The 25,137-nt window shown below is 39.1% G+C and overlaps 6 protein-coding genes across 6 annotated transcripts; 4 read left to right on the forward strand and 2 right to left on the reverse strand.

The window, feature by feature from the left end:
* The first annotated feature begins 5,567 nt into the window (after window positions 1-5,567).
* LOC120425280 (uncharacterized) lies at window positions 5,568-7,144 on the forward strand. Its single transcript, XM_039589731.2, has 5 exons — window positions 5,568-5,696; window positions 5,762-5,911; window positions 5,971-6,246; window positions 6,310-6,566; window positions 6,626-7,144. Exons 1-5 carry the CDS (start codon window positions 5,639-5,641, stop codon window positions 7,052-7,054), a joined length of 1,170 nt encoding a protein of 389 aa, XP_039445665.1. The 5' UTR covers window positions 5,568-5,638; the 3' UTR covers window positions 7,055-7,144.
* A 1,294-nt stretch (window positions 7,145-8,438) lies between these two features.
* LOC120425275 (uncharacterized) lies at window positions 8,439-10,931 on the forward strand. The gene is made up of 6 exons (XM_039589725.2): window positions 8,439-8,619; window positions 8,683-8,832; window positions 8,893-9,165; window positions 9,241-9,500; window positions 9,571-9,998; window positions 10,801-10,931. Exons 1-6 carry the CDS (start codon window positions 8,544-8,546, stop codon window positions 10,802-10,804), a joined length of 1,191 nt encoding a protein of 396 aa, XP_039445659.1. The 5' UTR covers window positions 8,439-8,543; the 3' UTR covers window positions 10,805-10,931.
* Window positions 10,908-13,229, forward strand: LOC128092276 (uncharacterized). Its single transcript, XM_039589723.2, has 5 exons — window positions 10,908-11,042; window positions 11,545-11,690; window positions 11,840-12,290; window positions 12,346-12,602; window positions 12,659-13,229. The coding sequence occupies exons 1-5, from the start codon at window positions 11,021-11,023 to the stop codon at window positions 13,184-13,186; spliced, it is 1,404 nt and encodes a 467-aa protein (XP_039445657.1). The 5' UTR covers window positions 10,908-11,020; the 3' UTR covers window positions 13,187-13,229.
* Window positions 13,137-14,011, reverse strand: LOC120425277 (uncharacterized). Its single transcript, XM_039589728.2, has 2 exons — window positions 13,615-14,011; window positions 13,137-13,558 (listed from the first exon to the last, which is right to left on the reverse strand). Exons 1-2 carry the CDS (start codon window positions 13,940-13,942, stop codon window positions 13,227-13,229), a joined length of 660 nt encoding a protein of 219 aa, XP_039445662.1. The 5' UTR covers window positions 13,943-14,011; the 3' UTR covers window positions 13,137-13,226.
* A 31-nt stretch (window positions 14,012-14,042) lies between these two features.
* LOC120425278 (vasotab-TY2) lies at window positions 14,043-14,637 on the reverse strand. The gene is made up of 3 exons (XM_039589729.2): window positions 14,433-14,637; window positions 14,211-14,372; window positions 14,043-14,150 (listed from the first exon to the last, which is right to left on the reverse strand). Exons 1-3 carry the CDS (start codon window positions 14,461-14,463, stop codon window positions 14,101-14,103), a joined length of 243 nt encoding a protein of 80 aa, XP_039445663.1. The 5' UTR covers window positions 14,464-14,637; the 3' UTR covers window positions 14,043-14,100.
* Window positions 14,638-15,985: 1,348 nt separating this feature from the next.
* Window positions 15,986-17,185, forward strand: LOC120425276 (uncharacterized). The gene has a single exon (XM_039589727.2). The coding sequence runs from the start codon at window positions 15,986-15,988 to the stop codon at window positions 17,183-17,185; it is 1,200 nt and encodes a 399-aa protein (XP_039445661.1).
* Window positions 17,186-25,137: the final 7,952 nt, after the last annotated feature.

Raw genomic sequence — 25,137 nt, forward strand, 5'->3', positions numbered from 1 at the left:
CGACCCATCGTTAGTTAAATAATCGAAAGACCTTTCAAATGAGCCTAAAACATCAAGGATCTGACAATCCTATCAAAAGTTATTAGCACTTAAGTGTTATTTATACACTTTTTGGAGGCCGGATCTCAGATATTTCAGTAAAAATGATGTCCGGGTCCATCATGCAACCCATCGTTAGTTAGATAATCGAAATACCTTTCAAATGAGCCTAAAACATCAAGGATCTGACAATCCTATCAAAAGTTATTAGCACTTAAGTGTTATTTATACACTTTTTGGAGGCCGGATCTCAGATATTTCAATGAAAATGATGTCCGGGTCCATCATGCGACCCATCGTTAGTTAGATAATCGAAAGACCTTTCAAATGAGCCTAAAACATCAAGGATCTGACAAACCTATCAAAAGTTATTGACACTTAAGTGTTATTTATACACTTTTTGGAGGCCGGATCTCAGATATTTCAGTAAAAATGATGTCCGGGTCCATCATGCAACCCATCGTTAGTTAGATAATCGAAATACCTTTCAAATGAGCCTACAACATCAAGGATCTGACAATCCTATCAAAAGTTATTAGCACTTAAGTGTTATTTATACACTTTTTGGAGGCCGGATCTCAGATATTTCAATGAAAATGATGTCCGGGTCCATCATGCGACCCATCGTTAGTTAGATAATCGAAAGACCTTTCAAATGAGCCTAAAACATCAAGGATCTGACAACCCTATTAAAAGTTATTGGCACTTAAGTGTTATATATACACTTTTTAGAGGTTTGATTTCAGATATTGTTATAAAAATATTGTCTGAATCTTCCATGCGAACTATCGTTGGATAGGTTTTTTTTTATCAGACCTTGCCGATGAGCCAGAAATATTGATGGTCTGCGAACCATATCAAAAGAAATGAGTAATAAAGTTGATTTGTTAAACATGTTAAGGGGGAATGTTGCTATTTTTACTGAATGTATTGACTTTATGAATATGAGGAAGGCACCAACCACCTAAAGGTGGATTAAGTAACGTTTTTCCTCAAAAAATCATAACTTGGCCAAAATAAAAACCTTTGCCAATTTCGATGATTGTTTTGCTGATTTTTTTTCTACCCTGGCCAATGGCCTAATTGTTATGTCTTCAGGATGTACAGAAAAGCCATTTTGCATCATTAGATTCTCCATATAATTTTCCATACAAATTTGGCAGCTGTCCAATGGAAAAATCAAAATTAAATCAAGATTAACATTTTAAAGGGCCAAAAATTCAACATTACGCCCTTTTGAAATGTTTGTCTTGGTTTAAAAAATTTTAAAATATTTTTTTCGAAGAGATCGGAAAATATTTTAACATTGTAAATCGGACCATTAGAAAATAGTGTGCTGTTAGGGTGAGACTTAGAAAACATCAATTTTCCTGTTTTTAAACGCTTGCATGGTAATACCTCAGCAACTAAGGGTCTTATCAGCAATGTTCAAAAAAAGCAAAATATAGAGAATTTTCTCAGCTTTTCAAAAATATTTTTTAAAAAAGTGGGCAAACATGTGCACTAATTTAAAAAAATGAAAAACATCGACTATTTTAAAAAAAAGTCACTTAAATATGGCTATAACTTGAAAACGGTGCACTTTATCAAAATTTCACTAAAGAACTTTTTGATTGCAAATTTGATTTTACATCGAAAAATGAAGTTGAAAAATTTTTACGAGCAATATTTCGATTTTTTGAAAAAATCAGTATTGATTAAAAAATTTATAACTCGGTCAAAGATTTTTTGCACAACCTGGAAATTTCTGAAAAGTTGGCATTTGATGTCCTAAAACATATCAAAAAATAAAAAAAATAAAAATAGTGTTTTTGTGCAAATTAAGTTTAGTGACAAAAAGTTAAATAAAAAATCACCAAAATTTTTTTACCGTGTTTCATTTTTTTTCAGTGTAGTCCATAATTTTGGCTGCTGTCCATACAAAAATGGTATGTAAATATTCAAACAGCTGTAACTTTTGAGTGAACTTTCTGATCAATTTGGTGTCTTCGGCAAAGTTGTAGGTATTGTTGAGGACTATTGAGAAAAAAATAGGTACACGGAAAAAAAATTGCAGATTTTTTTATCAACATTTTTTTTTACTAAAACTCAATTTCCCAAAATACGTATTTTTTGATTTTCGAGATTTTTTGATATGTTTTAGGGGACAAAAATCCGCAACTTTTGAGCCATAGAGAAACATGGTCAAAAAATCTGCCGCCGAGTTATGAATTTATGAAAAAATAGTGATTTTTGGAAAAAATTGAAGTTTCATGCAAAAACAAGTTTGACATTACTTTTTAATGCAACATTGAATTTGCAATCGAAAAGTACTTTACAGATTTTTTGATAAAGGGCTCCGTTTTCAAGATATAGCCACCGAAAGTTTGATTTTAGCGAAATATTTGCAGTTTTTCGATTTTTAAAAATAGTGACCATTTCTAAAAATATTTTTTTGAAAAGTTCAGAAAATTTGCTATAAAATTGTCTAAGAGACATTGAAGATTGGACCTCGGGTTGCTGAGATAGAGCCGCTTTAAGAAAAAGAAACACGAAAATTCAAGTTTTCTAAATCTCACCCAAACAACCCACCATTTTCTAATGACGATATCTCAGCAACTAATGGTCCGATTTTCAATGTTAATAAATGAAACATTCGTGAAATTTTCCGATCTTTTCGAAAAAAATATTTTGAAATTTTTTAAATCAAGACTAACATTTTAAAAGGGCCAAATATTGAATATTACGACCATTAGTTGCTGAGATATCGTCATTAGAAAATGGTGGGCTGATTGGGTGAGACTTAGAAAACTTCAATTTTCGAGTTTCTTTTTCTTCAAGCCGCTGTATTTCAGAAACCAGAGGTCCAATCTTCAATGTCTCTTAGACAATATTATAGCAAATTTTCTGAACTTTTCAAAAAAAAATATGTTTAGAAATGGTCACTCATGGTCACGATTTTTAAAAATTGAAAAACTGCAAATATTTCGCTAAAATCAAACTTTCGGTGGCTATATCTTGAAAACGGAGCCCTTTATCAAAAAATCTGTAAAGCCTACTTTTCGATTGCAAATTCAATTTTGCATTAAAAAGTAATGTCAAACTTGTTTTTGCATAAAACTTCGATTTTTTTTTCCAAAAATCACTATTTTTTCAAAAATTCATAACTCGGCGGCAGATTTTTTGACCATGTTTCTCTATGGCTCAAAAGTTGCGGATTTTTGTCCCCTAAAACATATAAAAAAATCTCGAAAATCAAAAAATACGTATTTTGGGAAATTGAGTTTTAGTAAAAAAAATGTTGATAAAAAAATCTGCAATTTTTTTCTCAAAAGTCCTCAACAATACCTACAACTTTGCCGAAGACACCAAATTGATCAGAAAATTCACTCAAAAGTTACAGCTGTTTGAATATTTACATACCATTTTTGTATGGACAGCTGCCAAAATTGTATGGAGACTTGTATGGGTGAACCAATGACACTGTTTACACACAAGATTAAGATTCTAGTCAGAAACTTCTGTACTGTACTGTTTTCGTGTAGTTTTTGCCACAGTTTATGTTGTCTAGTTTTCCCACCCTACGTTACTTGTAAACACACACATATTTGTACTCACAGAACACAAACAGATGGAAAAGGGTCAGTGAACTTGTCCTGACCGCTCAGTTTTTTGAGGGAAAACATCCCAAGATCAGTCCCATTCCCTGACAGACTTCAGAACAGGTCGGAACAGTTCCGTTCCGTACAGTTTCTGTTAAATACAGTTTAGTTTAAACGCGAATAAAGAGTTTCTGTTAAATATAGATTCGTTTTGTATCGTAACAACAGTTGTTTGTAATTACCGGGAACGAAAGTGCGACAGGATCATACAGACGCTCTTATGTGCGCAATCAGACACAAAATAGCATATTTGGTCATAGGGAAGGCCCCCACAAAGTTTGAGCCAAATCAAAAAATACAAAGAAAATCCATTTCCGGATTTGGTAGAGAATTGCTCATTAGTAAATTTAAATTCATGTTATATATTTCAGTTCTAGGAGACAAAAAGATAGCAACACTTGTGTGCGATGCTGTTCAGTTAAAAATTGATGGTGTTTCGGTAGAAAGTAAGGAATTAAAATGCCTAATCAATACTGAAAAAATCCTCCATCAGGAAGTGCTTGGGTTGCACCGAATAAAAAATGTTTCACTGATGAAGGAACAATACGGTACATTGGATTCGACACCAATGGGCAAATTTTTGCACCCTACATAATAGTTTGTTACAACGATAAGAGCTTCACCAGCTTCATCAATCTACTCTCGCCATGTGCTATACGGATAATCAACTAAATTCAGATGGTGCATAGTGTGATGGTGTATCATAAAGTTGGTAAATTTAAACATTTTCAGACGATAAATCAATTTTTTCTGACATAAAAGAAGTTCTAATTTCCTAGGCAATATAACCATGGTTTTAACTGTGTACATATAAAATAGGAAAGATAAAAAAAAAAAAACAAGAGTTATTTTTCATTTCAGTTGAACTCAATAAAGAAGGAAAACCAAATCATTTTAGTGCAGCGACAACACAGTGGGAAAGAATTGAATCTTACAGTATTGTGAATTAAGAAGATCGCTTAACTTGTTGCTGGCGGAATTTAACCACAAACAAAGTGTTCATATACCATGGTACGTTTTTGAATACGTACCATGGAATTTGAACACTTTGTTCATGGTTCTTTCATCGCTTATATCACCAGTAACGATCCGTTCAATGCAAATGTAGCAAATGATAAACATTGTCCAAACATTTGCAGCCATGAACTTTGGTATGAAGAATATTTTGGAAATCACGAAAATGGATTCATGGATTCAATGGATTGTACGGTTAAAAATATAATGGAAATAATTCCAGAAATACCAATCGAAGCGTATGCAACTGAGCTTATGCAGATTGAGAACCATCCAACTGAAATATTTTTAAGCTGCACCTGATTTACACCACACCTGATATACAGCTGATTGAAGAAAATGAAATGAATCAAATTACACAGAAAAATCTGTGCAATATAAATAATAAATCATTGCAAGATTGTGGATAAAATCTCACTAAATTTCTATGAGTGATTTATTCGTTGCTTTGTGAGCTCCAGTATAGTTAGCAGACCCATAGTTTTTGTTATTGTTTCGAATCGAAACAATGTAAACTGGACCTTTGGGGAGAAACGAACAATACGGTTGGGATTGGACAGAAGTGAGTCCCCTGAACATCGCTTAATTCGATTTACCTATTGAGACAGCCTTATCTCGATCAAAATTATTACTTGACTTAGTTAACATCTTACTAGCCAATTTTGCCTCCATTTGCTCGATCAAGCTTTAACCTGTAGATCAGGACAATACTGTCTTTACCTGCTTGAATAGTATGTCTACAGTAGAAAACCTCACCGCGATGCTACTGATCAAAAATGGTATCTCGCTGTCGTTTGGCTTCTTGTAGTACAACCAACTCCTAGACGAATATGATAAGAAAACGTGTAGATCTGGTACGATAGCAGGAACCTATAAAAATGTGCCTGCTGAAAAGTTAGGGTCCAGTCAAGCTGCGCGGGCAGTTCCTGTAGCGTGTACCAGAAATGAATCAACTAACATATTTGGCCGTTTGGGCGGCGTTTCTACAGATCGTATGGGGACGTAAGTTCGGATTCTTCTGGGCTGTGATAGTGAAGTGACATGGTTGTGTGAATAACTGCTTCTAGAATGCCTGGTGAACCTCAGGAACGACTTGACGTCTCCGGAGCCGGTGTTTCTTCGTGGAAATCAGTTATGGGCACCGAATGGCGCTGCTTTGCTGTGGAACTCCGGAGAGGCTACTACCATTTCTTGCCAAAACGGACAACTTAACGGATGTAGGGCTGGTATAAATGCGGCTTGAATCGAAGAAATGATTAGGTGGGTCGTATTTCAGTTGGTGTCTCAACTGCATCGTTGACGTGTCAAGCTGGAACGACGTTCACCATCGGTGGAACGCAGGTTGATTCGAGGGCTTTGACCTGCACGCAGCGTATCACGGGTGATTTGGATGCCACGACGACTGCATGTGCTGGTGGTGCTGGTCAATTCCGCAATATCGGGTTCAGACTGACAGATGGCCAGCTCGTTACTTACATTCAGTCGTGCTACAACGTGAACACTGCTTCTGTTATCTACACGCGTCACATTATTCCGGGGAGAGCCATCAACCGTACGTAATCGGTGGAGGCCTGTTGGGTAGTAAAGTCATGATTAAACTAACATTTCGCTACAGATGCCATCAGCGAGTCGTATCGGCCATCCTTCAAGGTAGCGGGAACTGCTGGCCATGTCAGTCCCGCAACTTCGTACACCACTGCGCAACAGAGAGTTCGACTGGCTGCTCTGCTGGGTTCCCAGGAACAAGCTGACCGGTTCATTACCACCAGTTCGTACATGTCTCGCGGTCACTTGGCTCCGGATGCTGATGGTATTTTCCGGTCGTGGCAGTGGGCTACTTATTTCTATGTGAACGTTGCTCCACAATGGCAGGTTGGTTATTAACCACAACGTAGATTTAAAAAAGAAACTAAGTACACTTCATCCCTCAGCAAACCAATGGAGGTAACTGGTTGGTCGTGGAGAACGCCGCCCGTAACATCGCAGGTCGTCTTCAAGAGGACGTCCTTATCTTCAACGGCGCTCACGGAGTCATGACGCTGCCCCATGTGAACGGCCAACAAATCCCAATCACCCTGGAAGCGGGTGGAATAGAAGCTCCCAAGTGGTACTGGAAGATCATCAAGTCACCGAACACCAACTCGGGCATAGCGCTGATCACCAACAATGATCCGTTCCGAACGAGCATGCTGGCTGCGGAGATGCTCTGCACGGACGTGTGTGCCACCTATGGCTGGGCTAACGCGAACTACGGAAATTTTGCCCGGGGTTATACCTACTGCTGTACGGTAGCATCGCTGATGCAGGCCATTCCGGCAATTCCGGCTGAGGCAGCGGTGGCTAATGTATTGCGGTTCTAGGTTGTGGTTCTAGGTTGAATAGCCAATTTCAATCATTTAAGAGTTAACCAAATAAAAAAGAAATTTGTTTCATTAGTTTTTCTGGCAAAAGTTGTCTTCTACTAATTTAATGAGCATTTACAGTATGTAAAAAAAGTATTTACACCCCTTGGGCACTATGCACATTTTGTGATGAAACATGTAACAATTTAAAGTTTGACAGGAACCTAGTACTACGTTTTGTTCAGAAACTCATGCCGAACATTTTGCTTCAAGAAGCTCATGAAAAGATGTTTTCTATAAAAAGTTATATAACAATAACTATTACAAAAATAAAAAAAGTGCTAAAAAAGTTTGTAAACCTTTCGAAAAATTAACATATATAAAGTTATTTGTCTTGTCTCCCAACTCCAAATAAGCATCCTTGACTGATTAAAAAAATAATTTGGATTGAATATAAAGTTTACTAACTACTTAGTATAAAAGTTTATATAACTCTGGAAATTCTATATAAAACTTATCTAAACTTAATTTTGCAAACTTTCAATTTAACTGAATGTCAATATATTACCATCGAATTGCTAAATAAATATTTGGAGTTGGGAGACTGGATTTATGGTGATTTGTCAACAAATAACTTTATATATGTTAATTTTTCGAAAGGTGTACAAACTTTTTTTGCACCTTTTTTATTTTTGTAATAGTTATTGTTATATAACTTTTTATAGAAAACATCTTTTCATGAGCTTTTTGTAGCAAACTGTTCGGCATGAGTTTCTGAACAAAACGTAGTACTAGGTTCCTGTCAAACTTTAATTTTTTTACATGTTTCATCACAAAATGTGCATAGTGCCCAAGGGGTGTAAATACTTTTTTTACATACTGTATACAAAAAAAGGTTCCATAATATTCCTTTTTGAACTTAACTCTTTAGGTACCGTCAACTGAGGTGATTCGGGACTACAGTCTTAATAGGGACAGCAGTTTTAGAGCCCTGAAAAGCTTAAAATTTTGAAAACCATGCACTATGTTTGTTATTCTGTATCTGTTCAAGCCAAAACTAATCAAAAATATCCAAATATTGTGCAGTAACAAGGCCAAAACAGCTGCCCCAATTCGCCCCATGTGTCTCGTTCCGCCGCACAAATTCAGTGACACTTTGGTGAAAAAGTTCTTCGAATCTATCATGAACTGTTTTCTTATAAACACCTGGTGATGCCGTTTGAATCTGCAACCAAAATCCTCTCAGAAGTGAGTAAAACTTTAATGTAATCAATCCCGCTTAAAGGCCAGCTGAAGTTTAGCTGCAATTAGACGACGCAACTAATTCCTGTCTGTCTGCGCGCCCGATTCCCGCCGACGCTTATCAGCGCGGTACGCAGATTAGCTCCGACTTAGCGGGCTATCATCGGGCCAATTGATAGTTCAAAAAACGCTGCGTTCAGCACTATAAAGCGCGCAATCTTGATAATAGCACGGTAAACATTTCCGAACGCTCTGCTGCTCCATAATGCACCTGCTAGCTGCTGACAAAGTGTTCTGCCTGCTCGTAGTCACAGCAGTGCAGCAGTTGCTGGTGCATTCACGTGAGACTAATTAAGTGAGTGGTGTGTGTGTGTGTCTTAGTTTTAATGTTTGTAGTATTGCAGAATGCACCGTGAATCTGCAGGAAGAGCTGGGTCCACTGGAGCCGCTGTTCATCAAGGACAATCAACTGTGGGCGCCGGAAGGACCTGAGTTGAGCTGGGAAGCTGGGGAGTCCACTTTGGTGGCTTGTTCTAAGGTCAAGCTGAACAACAGTTAAGCATTTGTATGAGTTAGCGATGAGGTATGTTCTGTAACCTTGATGTATCCCTCAGATGACAAGCATACCTCTTCGTTGACCTGCGTTTCCGGTCAGGAGTTTCTAGTGGACGATGAACCAGTGCTTGCGTTGGATGTCCAATGCTCTGGACGTATGACCGGAGATGCACTGGCAACGGAGGAGAGCTGTGGTGTTAAAGGAACGTTGCTTAAGCTGGGCTTCGACGTTGAGGGCGTGGGATTTCTGACGTACATTGAGTCGTGTTACGATCGACCAGAAGCATCGGTGATCTACACCAAACACGTGATTCCTGGTGCTGCTATTGAACGTGAGTGTTGTGCATTTGTCAGCCGGTGTAATCAATACAGCATAAAGAGTTAATTTCGAGTGGTCTATACGGCAGATGCAATCAAGGAACAGTACCGTCCGAGCTTCAAAGTGGCTGGAGCTGCAGCACACGTGAGTCCAGCGACCTCCTACACTCAAGAGGCTCAATTGCAACGGCTCAGCGAACTGCTGGGATCGGAGGACCAAGCCAAGAAGTTTATCCAAGGCGGATCGCATTACCTAGCCCGTGGCCACCTGGCCCCGGATGCCGATGGAATCTACCGGTCCTGGCAGTGGGCGACCTTCTTTTACGTAAATGTTGCACCTCAGTGGCAGGTAATTGAGTGAATTGATTGCAAGTTTTTATTTCAAACCGAGATTCACTTCCCACCCCAACCTGAAACAGATTGTCAACGCCGGTAACTGGCTTGTGGTGGAGAATCTGGCACGTGCCAAGGCAGCCCAGCTCGGGCAAGATGTGATTGTCTATGACGGAGTGCACGACATTCTTCGGCTGCCACACGTTGATGGCACGCCGGTGCCGATAACGCTTGAGGCTGGCGGAATCCGCGCACCCAAGTGGTACTGGAAGATAATTGTTTCGTCGTCGTCGTCGCGGGCAGGAATTGCGTTCGTTACCAACAACGATCCGTTCCGGACGGAGATGCCTGCCGAGGAGTTGCTCTGCGAAGATGTTTGCGAACGGTACGGTTGGGCTGGGAGTAGTTTTGAAAATTTCGAGCGTGGTTATACCTATTGTTGCACGGTGGAAAGTTTACAGGCTGCAATTGAAGACATTCCGAGGGATTTGAAGGTGGAAAGTGTGCTGGAGAAGTGAGTCACGTGGTTTGTTTCCAATGGAGTTTTCTTGGTTTTCTGTTTAAGACTGATTTTGACATTTCAATTTAATAATGAATAAAAGTGATAATAAATACAAACAAAGAAAATTAGGTTTTATTTTACTTGATTTTGTTTTGTCAATCAAAATTGACAGACCAGTCAAGAAATATAAGCTGAGCATATTTGCCGCATCATATATTTATCAAAATTTTATTACGAATTTTCGTTCCTGAAAAATAACATAAATAAGGCAGTTTAAGGAAAACATCGTAACTAAGTAATCAGTTCCTTGTGTTGTAATTGATAATTATTAATTAATTATAGCGATAGACAGCAATTTATCTAGTTTATTAATTGAATTCAGTTGAACATAAGTTGTTCAAGAATTGGCGTCCCGTTTCACTTTAATGGAAACGCCTGGTATGTTACCAGCGTGAAACCTCTTATATCGTAACTGCTTCAAGGAAAAATAACACATATCATAATTGGGTACTAAAACCCTATGTAAATTGTTATGTACAACGGTAAAAAAACATTTTTTTTTTCGATGGATCAACTATGGTCCCCTTGGAACGAACTGTCAAGTAGGACCTTTTCTGTCCATTTTAAATCCTTTGCGGTCGCTTAAAGGGTCATTGCGCTCAGAAAAATAAGCTCTATCGCTGTAATCAATAATAGCAGCAATCTAAGCTTCATCTTAGGACCCAATTTTCCTGCATTTCAGAGCCTCAATTCCAACACTGCCAAAGATAGCAACTCGTTCGTTTTTTTTTCACGACGCGTGTCGTCACCTTAGATAAGTCGTTATCGCGTAAATTGTTATCAACCTGCGCTTCGGCTATTGGATTGGTTCTTATCGGCTTTGAGCGGGGAGAGGGCCACCATCGAGTATCGGTAATTGGAGCACGATACCCCAAAGCCATTGCAGGTTAGTCCAAGTGTAGCCATGGTCAAGTGAATATCTGGCAATATTGTGGGAAGAGTTTTTTTTGTGAGTGATATATTTGATTGAAAACATGACGATGCAGGGATTTAAAGGTAAAACCAAATTGAGTTTGTCTTCAGTAAGTAAAATTAGTGAAGCTGTGAGAAAATGAACGTGAAACACAATGCCTGAATTGCAAAATACGTGACTCATAAAATCATTGAAGACTGACAGTATTTTAGACAGTGAATCATTTTCTATCACTAGATTATGACACCGATCTGACACGAATAGCTACAATTCATCTAGAATTTTCATTCGATAACGAAAGTTTAGGAAATATTTAACAGACTGCAATTTTAAGATACGTTCTTTTAATAAAGGCAAATTGCATTTTTTGCTCTTTTTTGAGGTCATCTTTAGGAATCAACTATTTCCGCATTGAGTCCTTCTGAGCTAAGATTTAAGCTAATAAATACTAGAAGATAATTGGACAAGATAACACCCAGCAACTTGTTGTAAGATAATCGAAAGGAGAAAACAATTTCCACGAATTTCTTTCATATCAATCTACAATATCAATGATTGCCACCCCCCAACCATGTTTACTTGCAGACTTTATCTTGAACAATAAATTGGTGCTGTTCCTGAGCGTGGCGCTGTTCGCGTTCGTAATATCGACCATTTCGCTGGCCAGTTCAAACAGCAGCAAAAAGACAGCAATCGAGCAGTGCGAGGCGAGCATTTGGGAAGCCACCGAGGTAAGAAGTTGATATCTCACCACTTTGTGTGAAGTGTTGTTACAAGTTTGAACGGTAATGAGTTGACTAGAATTGCGAGACAATGGGCAAACATATTGAAGAACTTGGCCGTTATGGCTGAATCAATGATGAATGTCTTATATTTCCAGTTACCTCGCTGTTCAGTGGCAGTGTCCGCACTCCCAACGAATGATCCTGTTTATCTCAAAGTCAACGGCACAGCGTTGAGTCTGTGGAATTTCGACGGACCTGCGCTGGAGTGGGACAAGGACGCCGGAGAAACGGTTCTTCTGTGCTCTGGAACGGGAAATGTCCTGGAAAAGTCAACTAAGCAGCTGACGAAGAAAACGTGCTCCAAGGGAACTGTGTTTAAGGTCGAGGGAGCTGATGCGGAAGCTAAAGATCTCAAGTGCAAGGAAGCGGTTGTTGGAGATATCTTGGCTACGACCGAGTACTGTGGGAATCATCGCGGGTACCTGTACAGATTGGGATTCAATGCTGATACGAACGGCTTCATCACGTACATTGAATCCTGCATGAATAGTTTGACATTTTCTGTGCTCTACACGAAGCATGTTCTTCCAGGAGCTGCAATCAAGAGTAGGTTTAACGAGAAGTCGTTCTACAGAGTTTACATCTTAAACTACAATTTCAGGTGCCGTTACGGATACCACCGGAACGTGGCGGAAGAGTGCCCTGTTCACTGAAGCGGTTAATCCGGACACGCTGTACGGTCAGGCACAGCAACTTGCACGAATGACGGAACTATTGGGTACGGCAGATCATGCTAAAAAGTATATCACTGACACTCAGTACCTGGTCAAGGGACACGTGACACCAATTGGAGATGGCATATTTCACACCTGGCAACACGCAAGTTTCTACTACGAAAATGCTGTGCCACAGTGGAAGGTATTGGTTGATGGGGCAAGCTAGATTCTGTGTATTTCATACGTGTTGATTTTCAGGAAGTCAACGAGGGCAACTGGAAGCGCGTCGAGGAGCTTACCCGAGATATTGCGGCGCATTTGAACGAAGATCTGATTGTCCTGCAAGGCACACGTGGTGTTCTGGAGCTGCCACATGCCACCGGATCAGTGATGACGCCGGTCACGTTGGCTTCTGCTGGCATTGAGGTTCCACTGTGGAGCTGGAAAGTGCTCAAGTCTGAGAAGTTGAACGCTGGAATTGCGTTCGTCACGTTGAACAATCCGTATGAAACCAAGTTGGAGCAGCTCCTTTGTGAAAACATTTGCCAGCAAACAGGTTGGTCCGATAGTCAGTTTACGGATTACAAGAAAGGTTTCACGTACTGTTGTGATCCAAACATGCTGGTAAGATATGTACCGCATGCTCCCGATGAAGCTATGGTTAACACTGTACTTACCAAGAGTATGTTGCCTACAAATGGTGGATTATCACTTGGTGGATGTTTGAAAATCGTAGTTGCTGTAGTGTTAGCTTTAATTGTTAAACAGAGTGTAAGTTTGTTGTAATTACAATAAACGGCATCTGAATAACTGCTGCAAATTATCTCTACACCCTTAAACTATCCATCCTCACATCAAAGTTGTAAACTGGGCAGTCGAAAAAGTAAATGACCTTGGACAACCAGTTGGAGAATCCAATATAGTTGAAACTGATCTCCGCCGAAGGATCCGAAAACTCCAGGAACGGTTCCGTCTCTCCATCCCGAGTCAGTCGCACCAGTCCACCTTGCACAAACTCCACAGTCAGCACGAACGGCTCCAGCTCGGACAGCATCTGCGGTGTGGGTATCTTCTTGAGCACGTGATTACGGTGAAGCACCACGGTATTCCGAATCTGTCGCCGCACCTCCGTGTGACGATTCATTCCGGCGCCTATCACTAAAAGAAACCAGATGAGATTCACAACTTCACCCGGAGGTTCACACAAATCTTACCAATTTCGTGCAGGGTATCCTTGTTGTACGGCATGGCGACCTTTGAAAATCGAATGACGGCATCACTTTTACCGAAGATACCCAGCCGGAAGAAGGTCGAGTTAACGCCAGATCCCACGTTCTGAAAGTGTTCCGTCGGAATGAAATCCGCTGGATGGTTGTAGTTGTTCACGGCGTTGGCTTGCTTGCAACCGAAAATACTATCGAATTTATTCACATATTTGTCACAGCTAACGAAAGCTACCAGACAAACGCCGCTGAACAAGACACGGAAGATCATGTTGCTGCTTACTCGTGAACGACGCGGAATAGAATGAGATGTTGTCATCAGGTTTGCAGCAAGATGAGCTTATCAAGAGGTCGTGTAGTGACATTGAACCGCATAACTCGATTCCTCTTATGCGAGTAATTTTAAAACAACAAACAAATTTCATAATTCATCGTTTTTTTTATTCATCTGAAGATTACAACTCAAACATTTCTTTCCTACTCCCAGCCTGGTTCGTCACAGTTGCTTAGGTCAACTTCATGAAGTTCTGAAAAAAAAAATACAGAACAATAAACCAAAATAATTCTACTCCCAGTACAGAACTCACCCCTCTCGGAACCGCGCTCGCACTCGTTGTAGGCCTGCATCCGGCAACCGTTGGCAAAGTACCGGTAGTCTCTTCCGTCGGCGGTGCCACAGACCGGGTCCATGATGTGCGGACACGGCATTGGGCAGTTGCTTTGGGCGTAGGAAGTACCCAGAAGGGCCACTGAAAGGATTGAAATGGTTACCTCTTATTTATAAATTTAAAAAATTTCTTTGAATTTACGTAGCAGAACAGCAATGGTAAATTTGTCCATTATTCCAAGTGTTGTTGAACTTCAACTTTTGCTTTGGTTGCTAGTTGTAAAAGTACTAACGAAAGTCTACTGGAAAAACTGTTTTTATGCACTTAAACCGGTAGCAAAATGCATAAAACGGCATTTTATGAACGTTTTGATAAAAAGCCGGTTCCGATTGCTGTCTGCTTTGCTTCATTCAAAAACTGTTTCAGTGCTCCGAAGTGCGTTAAAAAGGTTCTTTTTGTTTCAACTGTAATTTTTCTGACTTATCAACAATTTGTAATTATTCAATAAAGAGGTTTATCAAAATTTGAACCGGAAGCATTTTTAACTCACCGCTAATGATTCATTTAGAACAGTCTACATTAAAACAACTACATAACGTAAGCGACATATTACAGTTAAACTCCGCATAGTGCTTGTGGTTCCCATTTCCATGAACGCTTGTTCGCGATTTTGGAAACTAATTTTTCTCCGTGTACGGAAGGGTTGGACGATTCGATCGTAAGTACCGGGGACGGCTCGGGAACTGCTCGGCAACCGCAGCGTGGACATGGAGGAGATCAACGACAGGCGGGTAGCGTAGAAGGTGTGTGATGTGGAGCTTCTCGAAGGGATATTTCTGGAGTTTTTTTGAAAAGGTCCAATAAACCAAATTTTCAGTTTTTGCTTTTTGGGTGTGTTTTTGAAACCGCCTTGAGTCAGGGGTATTGAAAAACACCCAAAATGCAAAAACTGAAATTTTGGTTTATTGGACCTTTTCAAAAAAAAAAAAAAAACTCCAGATTTGCTTGCGCTTGGTTTTGGCTATCACGGGCTTATTAATTTTCTTAGTAAATAGAAATTCACAAATTAGATATATTTTAGAACACTTCTTGTGACACTGACCGGTTGGTTGGATCCAAGGCTGTATATCATATATAGGTAGGTAGAAAGCCATGGGTTGGATCGGTTCCAACCGGAATGATAAACGAAATTCGCCGTAATACAGTGCTTCCGGGCCCGAGATCGCTTGCGGAACTAGCTTTAAGGGCGATTTTAGTCCCGGAACCACTTTGTATGAACAATTTTGTCCACAAGAGGGGAAGCGGGGATCTGAATTTTCCAAAAAAGTATCAAAATTATTTATGGATGATCCCAAATTTGTAAATTTAAATGTTTTCAAAATCGACACCATTGTTCTTCAAAATCAAAAAAATACTGAAGAATATGGAAAAAAATCAATGTTTACAAGTTCTACAACATGGAGTTGCCGGATTTAATTACAGATTTCTATCCGTGTACCTTTGTAATTTCGGTATCTTCTTCAACGTGATAATCTCCGAATCATTGAACATTTACGTACCCACCATTGACCGTCCTCCGTTCGAACCCTGTTCACGCGACTCGATAGCAATCAGTTAACGTTCTACGCCAAAAGATATTTTGGTTGTTGCTTGTTATCGTCTAGCCATTGATAAGATTGAATTCCTTGTTCGTCTGGGCCTTCATAAGGTCCAGTCTCGCGAGGGACCTCCCCATTAACCGAGATTTCTTCGCGATGGGTACACTAAGTGTTTTTGGAGTTATGCTAGCAGTATTAGCAATCGTCAGTGCCCAGCGCTGTTCCGTAGTGATCCGCACCGATATTCCAGCGCGAGATCCAGTGTACTTGAACTTTAAAGATGGGGTACCCCATCTATGGGCGCCAAATGGTCCTGCGTTGATGTGGAATTCAACTCAGGAAGAAACGGCACTGTTGTGTTCTGGGAGCAACAACGTTCTGGTTGCCTCTAATTTAGCAACTAGTCATAAATCATGTGTTGATGGAACTACATTTAACGTGGAAGGGGTCGAAGTAGCTGCTCAGGAGTTGCAGTGTCGCAACCAGATTACGGGGGATACCATCAATACCGGTCAGTCATGTGGCGGTCGTGGAACGCTGCTGTACCTCGGGTTCAACTCGCAGATCTATGGATTCATTCCGTACATCCACACGTGTTTCGATATGGTACGAGCTGCCCTACTGTGGACACGACACATTCTACCCGGAGCTGCTGTACGAGGATCTATGGTTGAATCCTCTCGACCTGCATGGAAAGTTGCTGGAATGCCTTCGCACGTGAGACCCGCTACTTCCTACACTCAGGCATCTCAGTTGGAACGTTTGACGCAGTTGCTGGGTTCGGCTGAGCAAGCTGCCAGGTTTGTGTTTCCCAACTCGTTCATGGCCCGTGGTCACATGTCACCCGATGCCGACGGTATCTACCGGAGTTGGCAGTTTACAACGTATTTTTTCACCAACGCTGTTCCCAAGTGGCAAGTGGTCAACAACGGAAATTGGGCTCGCGTTGAACGACTCACCCGAGACACTGCCGCCAGTCTTCATGAAGATCTGGTAATTATCCAGGGAACTGACGGAATTCTAACCCTTCCTCATGAAGACGGGCGTCAAATTCAAATCTCCCTCGAAGATGGAGGACTGGAAGCGCCTCGCTGGCTGTGGAAGATAATCAAATCTCCAAAACTGAACGCCGGAATTGCGTTTGTCACATCCAACAATCCGTTCGAAACGGCCATCGAACCGTGGGATTTCATCTGTACGGATGTATGCGCCGAAACGGGCTGGACTGATGAAAATTATGCAAACTACGCCCGCGGGTACACGTACTGTTGTGATCCAAACGAGTTGATTGCCAATGTTGCCACGGCCACCCAGGAAGGGCTCGTTGGACGACTGCTGCTGCCCAGCATGGTTTAGGAATAGAACTTGCCATCGTTTTCATGAATACATATTGTGTGTGGAATCAAAACAAGTGTTTGCTTTTATAGTGTCCAAACTCGACAAAAATACAATTGTTTCGTAGGTACGTTTGTTCACCAAACAAATACACTAACAAGCAACGTCGAGTCATATTATGACTTTGTTTTCAAAAGCGTCATTGTCGTATCCAAAATAAATTTGCATCATCTAAAAAATATGATGCTTTTCAAGTGAACTTTTGGTCAAAATCCTCTTTTCTTTATTTTTTCCTAAGGTGGGAAATATTCATATTTTAAAAAAATAGCTGTTTTATCTTCATAATCTCCGATTGGAAATTTCATTTAACATCATAAAACCAAGCCAATTTTGTGATTGCAAACAATAAATTTTCCGTACACCAGGAAATTATTCGTTTGAATCAAGCACTTACTATGCTTCATTAACCAAGACACATTTTTAATGTATTACTTGTAAAAAACAAGAAAAGCGCTAGGAATGCTGTTTACACGAAAGATTATTTCGGGAATTTCGCAAAATTTTCTATCGATATAAATTTTGAACAATGGACTATTCTATAGAACTCAACACTTAGGTGGTTGATTGTCAGTTGATGAATTCTTTGAAAAAAAATCTTACCACGCAATTATTGCTCAAATTTGAATGATGAATTTGGATAAGAAAAATTAGTCGACAAAGTTAATTCATTTGTTTAAATTTTATCATAAAAAACTAACTAACAGTACACTAATATGACTACCTGAAATCTTCAGTTTTCACAGTGTTTGTCGAAAACACAAATCCAACTTGCCTGATTTATTTAGCATAATTCATTTGTTTTCATTCGTGCACTTTCTCCACTTTATCAACCCTCAATTGCACCCGGGGGAACACTTTCCATGCAAATAAAGAAACCGCACCACCACCACCACCAGTCAGAGTTGGTGATGACTTTCCCCTTGGCACGTCCGCATCGTGTAGCTCACTGTTTTCCCCCTCGCAGTGAAGCTTCCCTAGCGGAAAAAGCTCCCCCCGCTGCAGTCCGTAGTGCTCGAAGCATGCATACCCGGAGGCGCTTTTCAACTTTGATAGAGTGACTGTCTGTGAGTTTTCCCTGGCCTTTCAAGTCTGATGCGTCGTCGTTCATCATGTGGCATCCGACCTTCAGACTATTCCTCACTCCTCGTCCTTCTGATGTAGCGCTAGGGTGCTTCCGGTGATGTCCCCTGCATCGGTCGGTCAAGTTCCTTGCAGCGAAACTTCTGCAGGAAGCAGGAAAAGAACGACTTAACGATAAGCCAGGAAGGCTTGGCACTTTCAAGTGAGAAAAGTCCCTCAACTTGACACAGCCACCGGCAACACCCCTCAGCGGCCAAAGATGCCAATTTGAAGTGTTTTCCCTTCCGAGTCTCTCTCTCTCTCTCCCTTTCTGGTAGGAAGAGAAGACGCCAAACAAGGCAACATGAATCAACTGCGGAAGTTGTTGATAAAAACCCGGGATTTAATTTACTTTGCTCAACCGGGGAGACTTTGACACGCCGAGAATCAAGTGACGGACGGAGATTGCGTAAACTTTGACCGGGCGACGCCGGTTTGCCGTAGTGAAGAGCGGTGAAGATTTATGCACCGTCGAGATAATCACTTTTGAAAACTGTTTAATTTTATATGCCACACTTTGTGGAAGCTATTACGGGGTGATTTATTCGATACGGTGAAGATATTATTTTTTGAATTAGTATGCAAATATTTGCTGAAGAGATGAAGTGTGCAGAGTTTATTGAATGAATAAAGACATCAACTTCAAACCTATCGATTCAAACGAGTAGCAAACAATTCTGAACAACTTCGACTCGAGGCTATGATGTTATGGATCTGCACGGCAACGAAACGACGGCGATGGCGGTGGTGGCAGGGAAAACTCGGATGCAATTCAATTTTGCCCATGCACATTTCCATAGTAGAGTACGACAGTACTCTCACAATGTAAAGTTTACAAAACAATTGTACTTGACTTGTCGTTGAGCATTTCTAAGAATGCCATGGTCTGTTTCGTGAGAAAAGGGTTTTATTTTTGGGGTTTGAATTTGCAGCATAAAATAAAATAAAATAATCATCAAAATATTAATATATTCAGCATTCATTTACAGAATATTGTTCTATGAATGATTAATTGCTTTTATCTTTTCACAGTAAAATAACTTATTAGTAAATTTAAAAACAAATCATACTGGGAAAACATCTAGATAAACATCAAAAATCATCAATAAAATTTTAATGCCATCGATTTGATGATTATTCACAACTTTTGTTTTGAGCTTTTTTACTATGAAATCGTTTTTTTCTGTTTTTTTAATTATTATTCTGAGCTTCTTATTAGTACCACCAAATTTCTCAAGAGACCGATTTTTACATATTTACATTTTGTATGACCAGCCCGCAAAATTGTACGGAGACTTGTATTTAGAAACTTGTTATGAAAAATACATGGACATAGTTTATTCAAATGTTAAACCCTTCGTACAACCCTGCCCCACTTGCAATGAGCATAGTGTATCAGTTTAATTTGCCCTGAGACTTGGGACGTCTTCTTTCCGACACTACTTGAGGAAACTTTGTCTTCAGAATGCTACAAACGGAAATGTATACTTACGAGCAACCAACAACAGCACCGCCAACGCCGTCAGTGCCAGAAATGAGACCTGTAACTCGGAAATCCGATTTGTGGCTTGTACGGAGTTTAACAGTACGTACCCATATGCAAATGTTATTCTCAAGAGGCCGCATCAAGGGTCATTGAAGGCATAAACCTGAAGACAAGAGGCTAATCTGAGATGCCACGAGCCAGGTTGAGTTAGTTCTTGTTTGCTGAACAATTGTTGATTGAAGAAATTATTTTCCCAGCGGTAAGTAAGCTAACGGGCCCTTGAGACGGATATGGTCACTTTGCACCCTCTGCTATCGGTACTAATTCACAGAAAAAAGGGTTCTTTTCAACAGTGAATTGCTTTTCTCTTTTCCTGCGTGCCATCGAGAAAAGGTGTAGCGATAGCAAGATCTTGGGGTTGAAATTTATAGCACCCATTACTTCCTGAACGAATTGAGGTACCCTTTTCATGAACCGGTTCCCATGGAGATATCGGTAGGTTGTTCGGCTGGACTAAGCGTGGATTATAGCTCAACCGGCTTAGTTTATTTCGCCGAAAGTCGATTGATCGAATGATAAAATCATTGACTGACGCCAACTCGTTTATATTGTAAGTTATGAAAACAATACATGTAAATGAACTTGTTGTTCGACAAAATTATCATTTCGTCGAAATGGCATTCGGTCAAATGACCGTCAGCGGTTTGGGATATTGGTTAGCTGCGATGGTGTGGAATTAAACGGGCATTCCGAACTGGAAGTAATAAGAAACAACAGCAGGGAACACAACCGTCGTCGTCGCCGTCGGTGGCACATAAATGGAAGCAATGATTCACCGGAGAAAAAAGGTACTTCCTACCTCGGTCCCCGGCAGCAATTCTCAGTCAGTAGTACCTGGACGAAACTCTAGTAAATGGACGAACTGCGTGTGCTAGGAAGAGCGTAAATTAAAAGGGTGATTATATCTCGTCGACGTGGGTTCCGTAACAAAACTTGCTGTTGAGGGATGGTAGAAACAGGAAAATTGTAGAATGCGAAGAATTGGTTTTATGAAACTCTCGTGTAATTGTTATAATTTTTTACTCACAGCTAGATGCGCAGCCGGTAAGAGGATGGAACAATATAGTTTCCTGTTTTTATAACTATTAACTCGTGCAACTAAAACTTTGGCAAGCGTAAAAGTTTTGCGACTTTTTTTTATTGCACATTAGGCTGGTACAAATATTTTTAAAAGTTTTTGTCACCCCCCCCCCCCCCCTTCAAAATTGGCCCGAAAAATCGGGGGCAAAAAAAAAAATTTTTACAATAAACTTCAAAATTTCAATGAAAATTTAAGTGCAACCAACTGAAATCAAATTAAAATACATTCTCCTGCGTTTAAAATCATTTTTACCATGTTTGGGTTTATCAAAAAATCTTAAGATTTTTTTCAATTTTCGATGCAAAATCTTTTTTTTTTTGATACAATTTTTGTTTTTGTCAGATCTTAGATTTTTCGAAAACTAATGATTGCAAAACTACTGAACTAGTGTAAAATGCATTTTAAAACACTTTTTTCATTTAAATGTGAAGACTATGGCTTGTTATTTAACTTTTTATATTTTTTTATTTTTTTGCCCCCCCCTTGACCTCGGCCAGGGCCGAGGGACAAAAACTTTTTTTAAATATTTGCATCGGGCTTAGCTTTTCAAATCTAATTGTGTCTCGTAACATAAACTAGAGTAGCCAGTTTCAGCCAGCCAGGGCTCTGAGATTTCAAAATGTTTGAGTGGTCTCCTTGCAGTTTTCATGCATTCAAATAAAATTAAATAAACATAAATAAACCGATTAAATCTATCGGTTTGGTCATACAGGGTACCTTTATCAAATATTTTGTTTAGATGGGTAAATTTTGAAATAATTTACTTTAAGTGACGACTTCCTTCATTGTCGAGATATTGCAATCAAAGATATAAAATTCGCTTAGTTTACAACATTTTCAGTAAATTCCTTTTACAAGTCAAAAGTTTGAAGTTCGAAAAACATATAAAAATCTTAACATTGCTCGCTTTGTCGTAAAACTTGATGTTATCCAATTCTTCTAGTTGCATTTGCGAGAACTTTTGAATTTTTAATTAGGATTTGGTTGAAACTTTGTCCATGCATTCCCTTTTTCAAAAGAATCAATTATTAAAATTTCCTACAAATGGCTCTCTGAGAATTGGATAATCGGGCGATTAGATTCTGTGATAAATTTCACAAAGAATTCGAATCGAAGAAAAACAGTTTTTTTCTAAGTGTCACCTGTTATTTTCACCTGACGACAACTCGGAAATTATAGGTCTGATTTCCAATGTTAATAGATCGACGTCGTTGTGCTATCTTGTCGCACCCGCCATTTTGACGTTCCGAGAAAAACGCGTTTTAATGTTTGATCTTGAATAAACAAAAACGAGAGCACGCAATGTAAACAATCACAAACACGTTTTGTTTGACTGACCATTCTGTGCATTGTCCCGAAGTTTGGTTGAAGTTGGTTGCTGGAGTCCCGAGTTATAATTACAAATGTTTACGGTAGTCTAACTTGTACGTGCGTCAAACGCGTTCTGACCTGAAATCCCTTTGGCCAGTTGTCGCACTTACATCAATTTTCAGGGAGTGACAAGATAGTACGACAAGATCAAAACTTCTTTCATATGTAAAGAGACAAAAATGCACGGAGTTTTTTTCGGTTTTTACTGAGTATCTCAGGATTGAAATCGAATTTTGGGGATCTATGAAAGTCAAAAGGTGAGGCATTGTTAGCTGCACAAAATGGCGTTCTTAACTCAATTTGGCCCAAAATGCACGTGCGACAAGCTATCACGACGGCGACGAAATGAAACTTTCGTGAAATTTTCTGATTATTTATAAAAATATTTTTTAAATTATAATTTGGTGTAAACTATGAAACAGGATATGTATTTTTTGGGTTGCTTTTGTTTCGATCATATCACCTAAACCAGATTTTGCACCGTTACGCCACGCACTATGGCTCAGAAGATATCTTTTTAGTCCCCGAAAATATATGTAAAAACTTCGAAAATAAAAAAAAAAACATCTATTTAAGGAGTTTAACTGGAAGTGAAAACAATAAAAAAAACGATGTTTTCGTGTACCTATTTTTCCGAAATGTCATAATCATAGCCACAACTTTGCCGAAGACACCAAATCGATTAGAAAATAGAGAATCAATGCATTTATGGAGGGCCTCGTGGCGCGGTGGTTAGCGGCTTCTGCTGCAGATCCCTAAGTTGCCATAGGGCGCGGGTTCGATTCCCGCCTCATCCTCCTGGCCTTCTATCGGATGGGGAAGTAAAACGTCGATCCATCTGCGTAAAAGAGGTTTTGGGTGACTCACCACACATAACCTTCGGACGCCTAGAAATGAGCAGAAACTTGCAACATAGCCCACAAAAGACCCAGGGGTCGTTAAAGTGCATTGCTTTGATTTGTTTTGCTTTTTGCATTTATGGACCCATCCCTGATAGTTTTTAATTGTTGGAAATAGTCTACTATTTTTAACTACCGTAAACCGGGGTGCCATTGATAGGGTTTCAATTTGTTTTTGGAATATTTTCCAACAAGTAAGGTATTCTCATGATTATAATTTTTATAGCTTGTACTGGGGTAGTCAACACAAAGTCCATGCAGTATTATGGAAAAAAAAGTTTTTTTAATAGTGTTAGAAAAAAAAATACGTTAAAAATTCTTAGTTTAGACTCCGGGTAGACTTTGACAGTCATAGTTTTTCTTGTTAAAATCGTATTTAAGATGTTCAAACTTAATTTGTGCGTTTAATGTACCATCACTAAAGTAGTTGATATAGGTTTTAAGAAAAAAAAAATCTAAGTTTATATTTAGTTAACTAAGTTTATAAGCTTTTTAATACACAATACATATAAATTTTAGGTAAAATCTTCACATCTTGCCGGAAATTTGTTAAGCTGAAATCGCCTATAAATTTGTTGTGTATCTAAAACACCTATTATTTTTTACTTCCAAATTTATTTAATCTTCTCTTAGTAAATAATTGTCCAAAGAATCCGAGAATGCATTCCGTTTTCCGATTCAAAATCATCATTGCGTAAATCATGACACTTTAAGAAGTTTAAAATAATGACTTTCACATTTTCTTAACTATAGTTAACTAACTCTTTTTCAATTTTTCAAAATTTAGTGAAAAGTTCTCCTTGAGGTACTTTGAACACTTTTCTACCACGGTCAGTATGATTCTAAACCATTCCGTACGTATTTTAATTGCACTCTTCATTTTGCGGAAAAATCGCAAACCTATCAAAGTCACCCCGGCTATCAAAGTCACTCCGTTTTACGCTATTAAAAACTATACAGTATGTAAAAAAAGTATTTACACCCCTCGGGCACTATGCACATTTTGTGATGAAACATGTAAACAATTTAATGTTGACATAAACCTAGTACTAAGTTCTGTTCAGAAACTCATGCTGAACATTTTGCTGCAAAAAGCTCATGAAAAGATGTTTTCTATAAAAAGTTATATAACAAATACTAATACAAAAATAAATAAGGTGCAAAAAAAGTTTGTACACCTTTCGAAAAATTAACATGAATAAAGTTATTTGTTGACAAATCACCATAAATCCAGTCTCCCAACTCCAAATAGGCATCCTTGACTGATTAAAAATATAATTTGGATTGAATATAAAGTTTACTAATTACTTAGTATAAAAGTTTACATAACTCTTGAAATTCTATATAAAACTTATCTAAACTTAATTTTGCAAACTTTTAATTTAACTAAATGTCAATATATTACCATAGAATTGATAAATAAACATTCTGGAGTGGGTATAACACCGTTCTGGGGGTCTTTGTATCGCTAGAATAGATTTTTCGTTGGAATTTCGTACCAACCCGGAATTACGTCGTCGGAAAATCCGCCGGCATCCGAACCGGTCCACAATTAACAAGTCAACCTATGTGGCATCTAAAAGGACATAAAATTTCCGATCTTTTGATACCCAGACATCTAGGTTTTCTATAAAACCCACGTTTTTAAACACCTAGGCAAAAACGTTGTTATGGTTTCGTTTGAGCAATCTGCCAAAAATGTATGGAATTTCGTAATTTTTGTTCTCGTGGATCAAACTTACTTTTTGCCCAGGTATTTAAATACGTGGGTTTTATAGAAAACCTAGATGTATGGGTATCAAAAGATCGGAAATTTTATGCCCTTTCCGATGCCACATAGGTTAACTTGTGAATTGTGGACCGGTTCGGATGCCGGCGGATTTTCCGACGACGTAAT

The sequence above is a fragment of the Culex pipiens genome, chromosome 2, assembly GCF_016801865.2.
Source record: "Culex pipiens pallens isolate TS chromosome 2, TS_CPP_V2, whole genome shotgun sequence".
Classification (NCBI taxonomy): domain Eukaryota; kingdom Metazoa; phylum Arthropoda; class Insecta; order Diptera; family Culicidae; genus Culex; species Culex pipiens.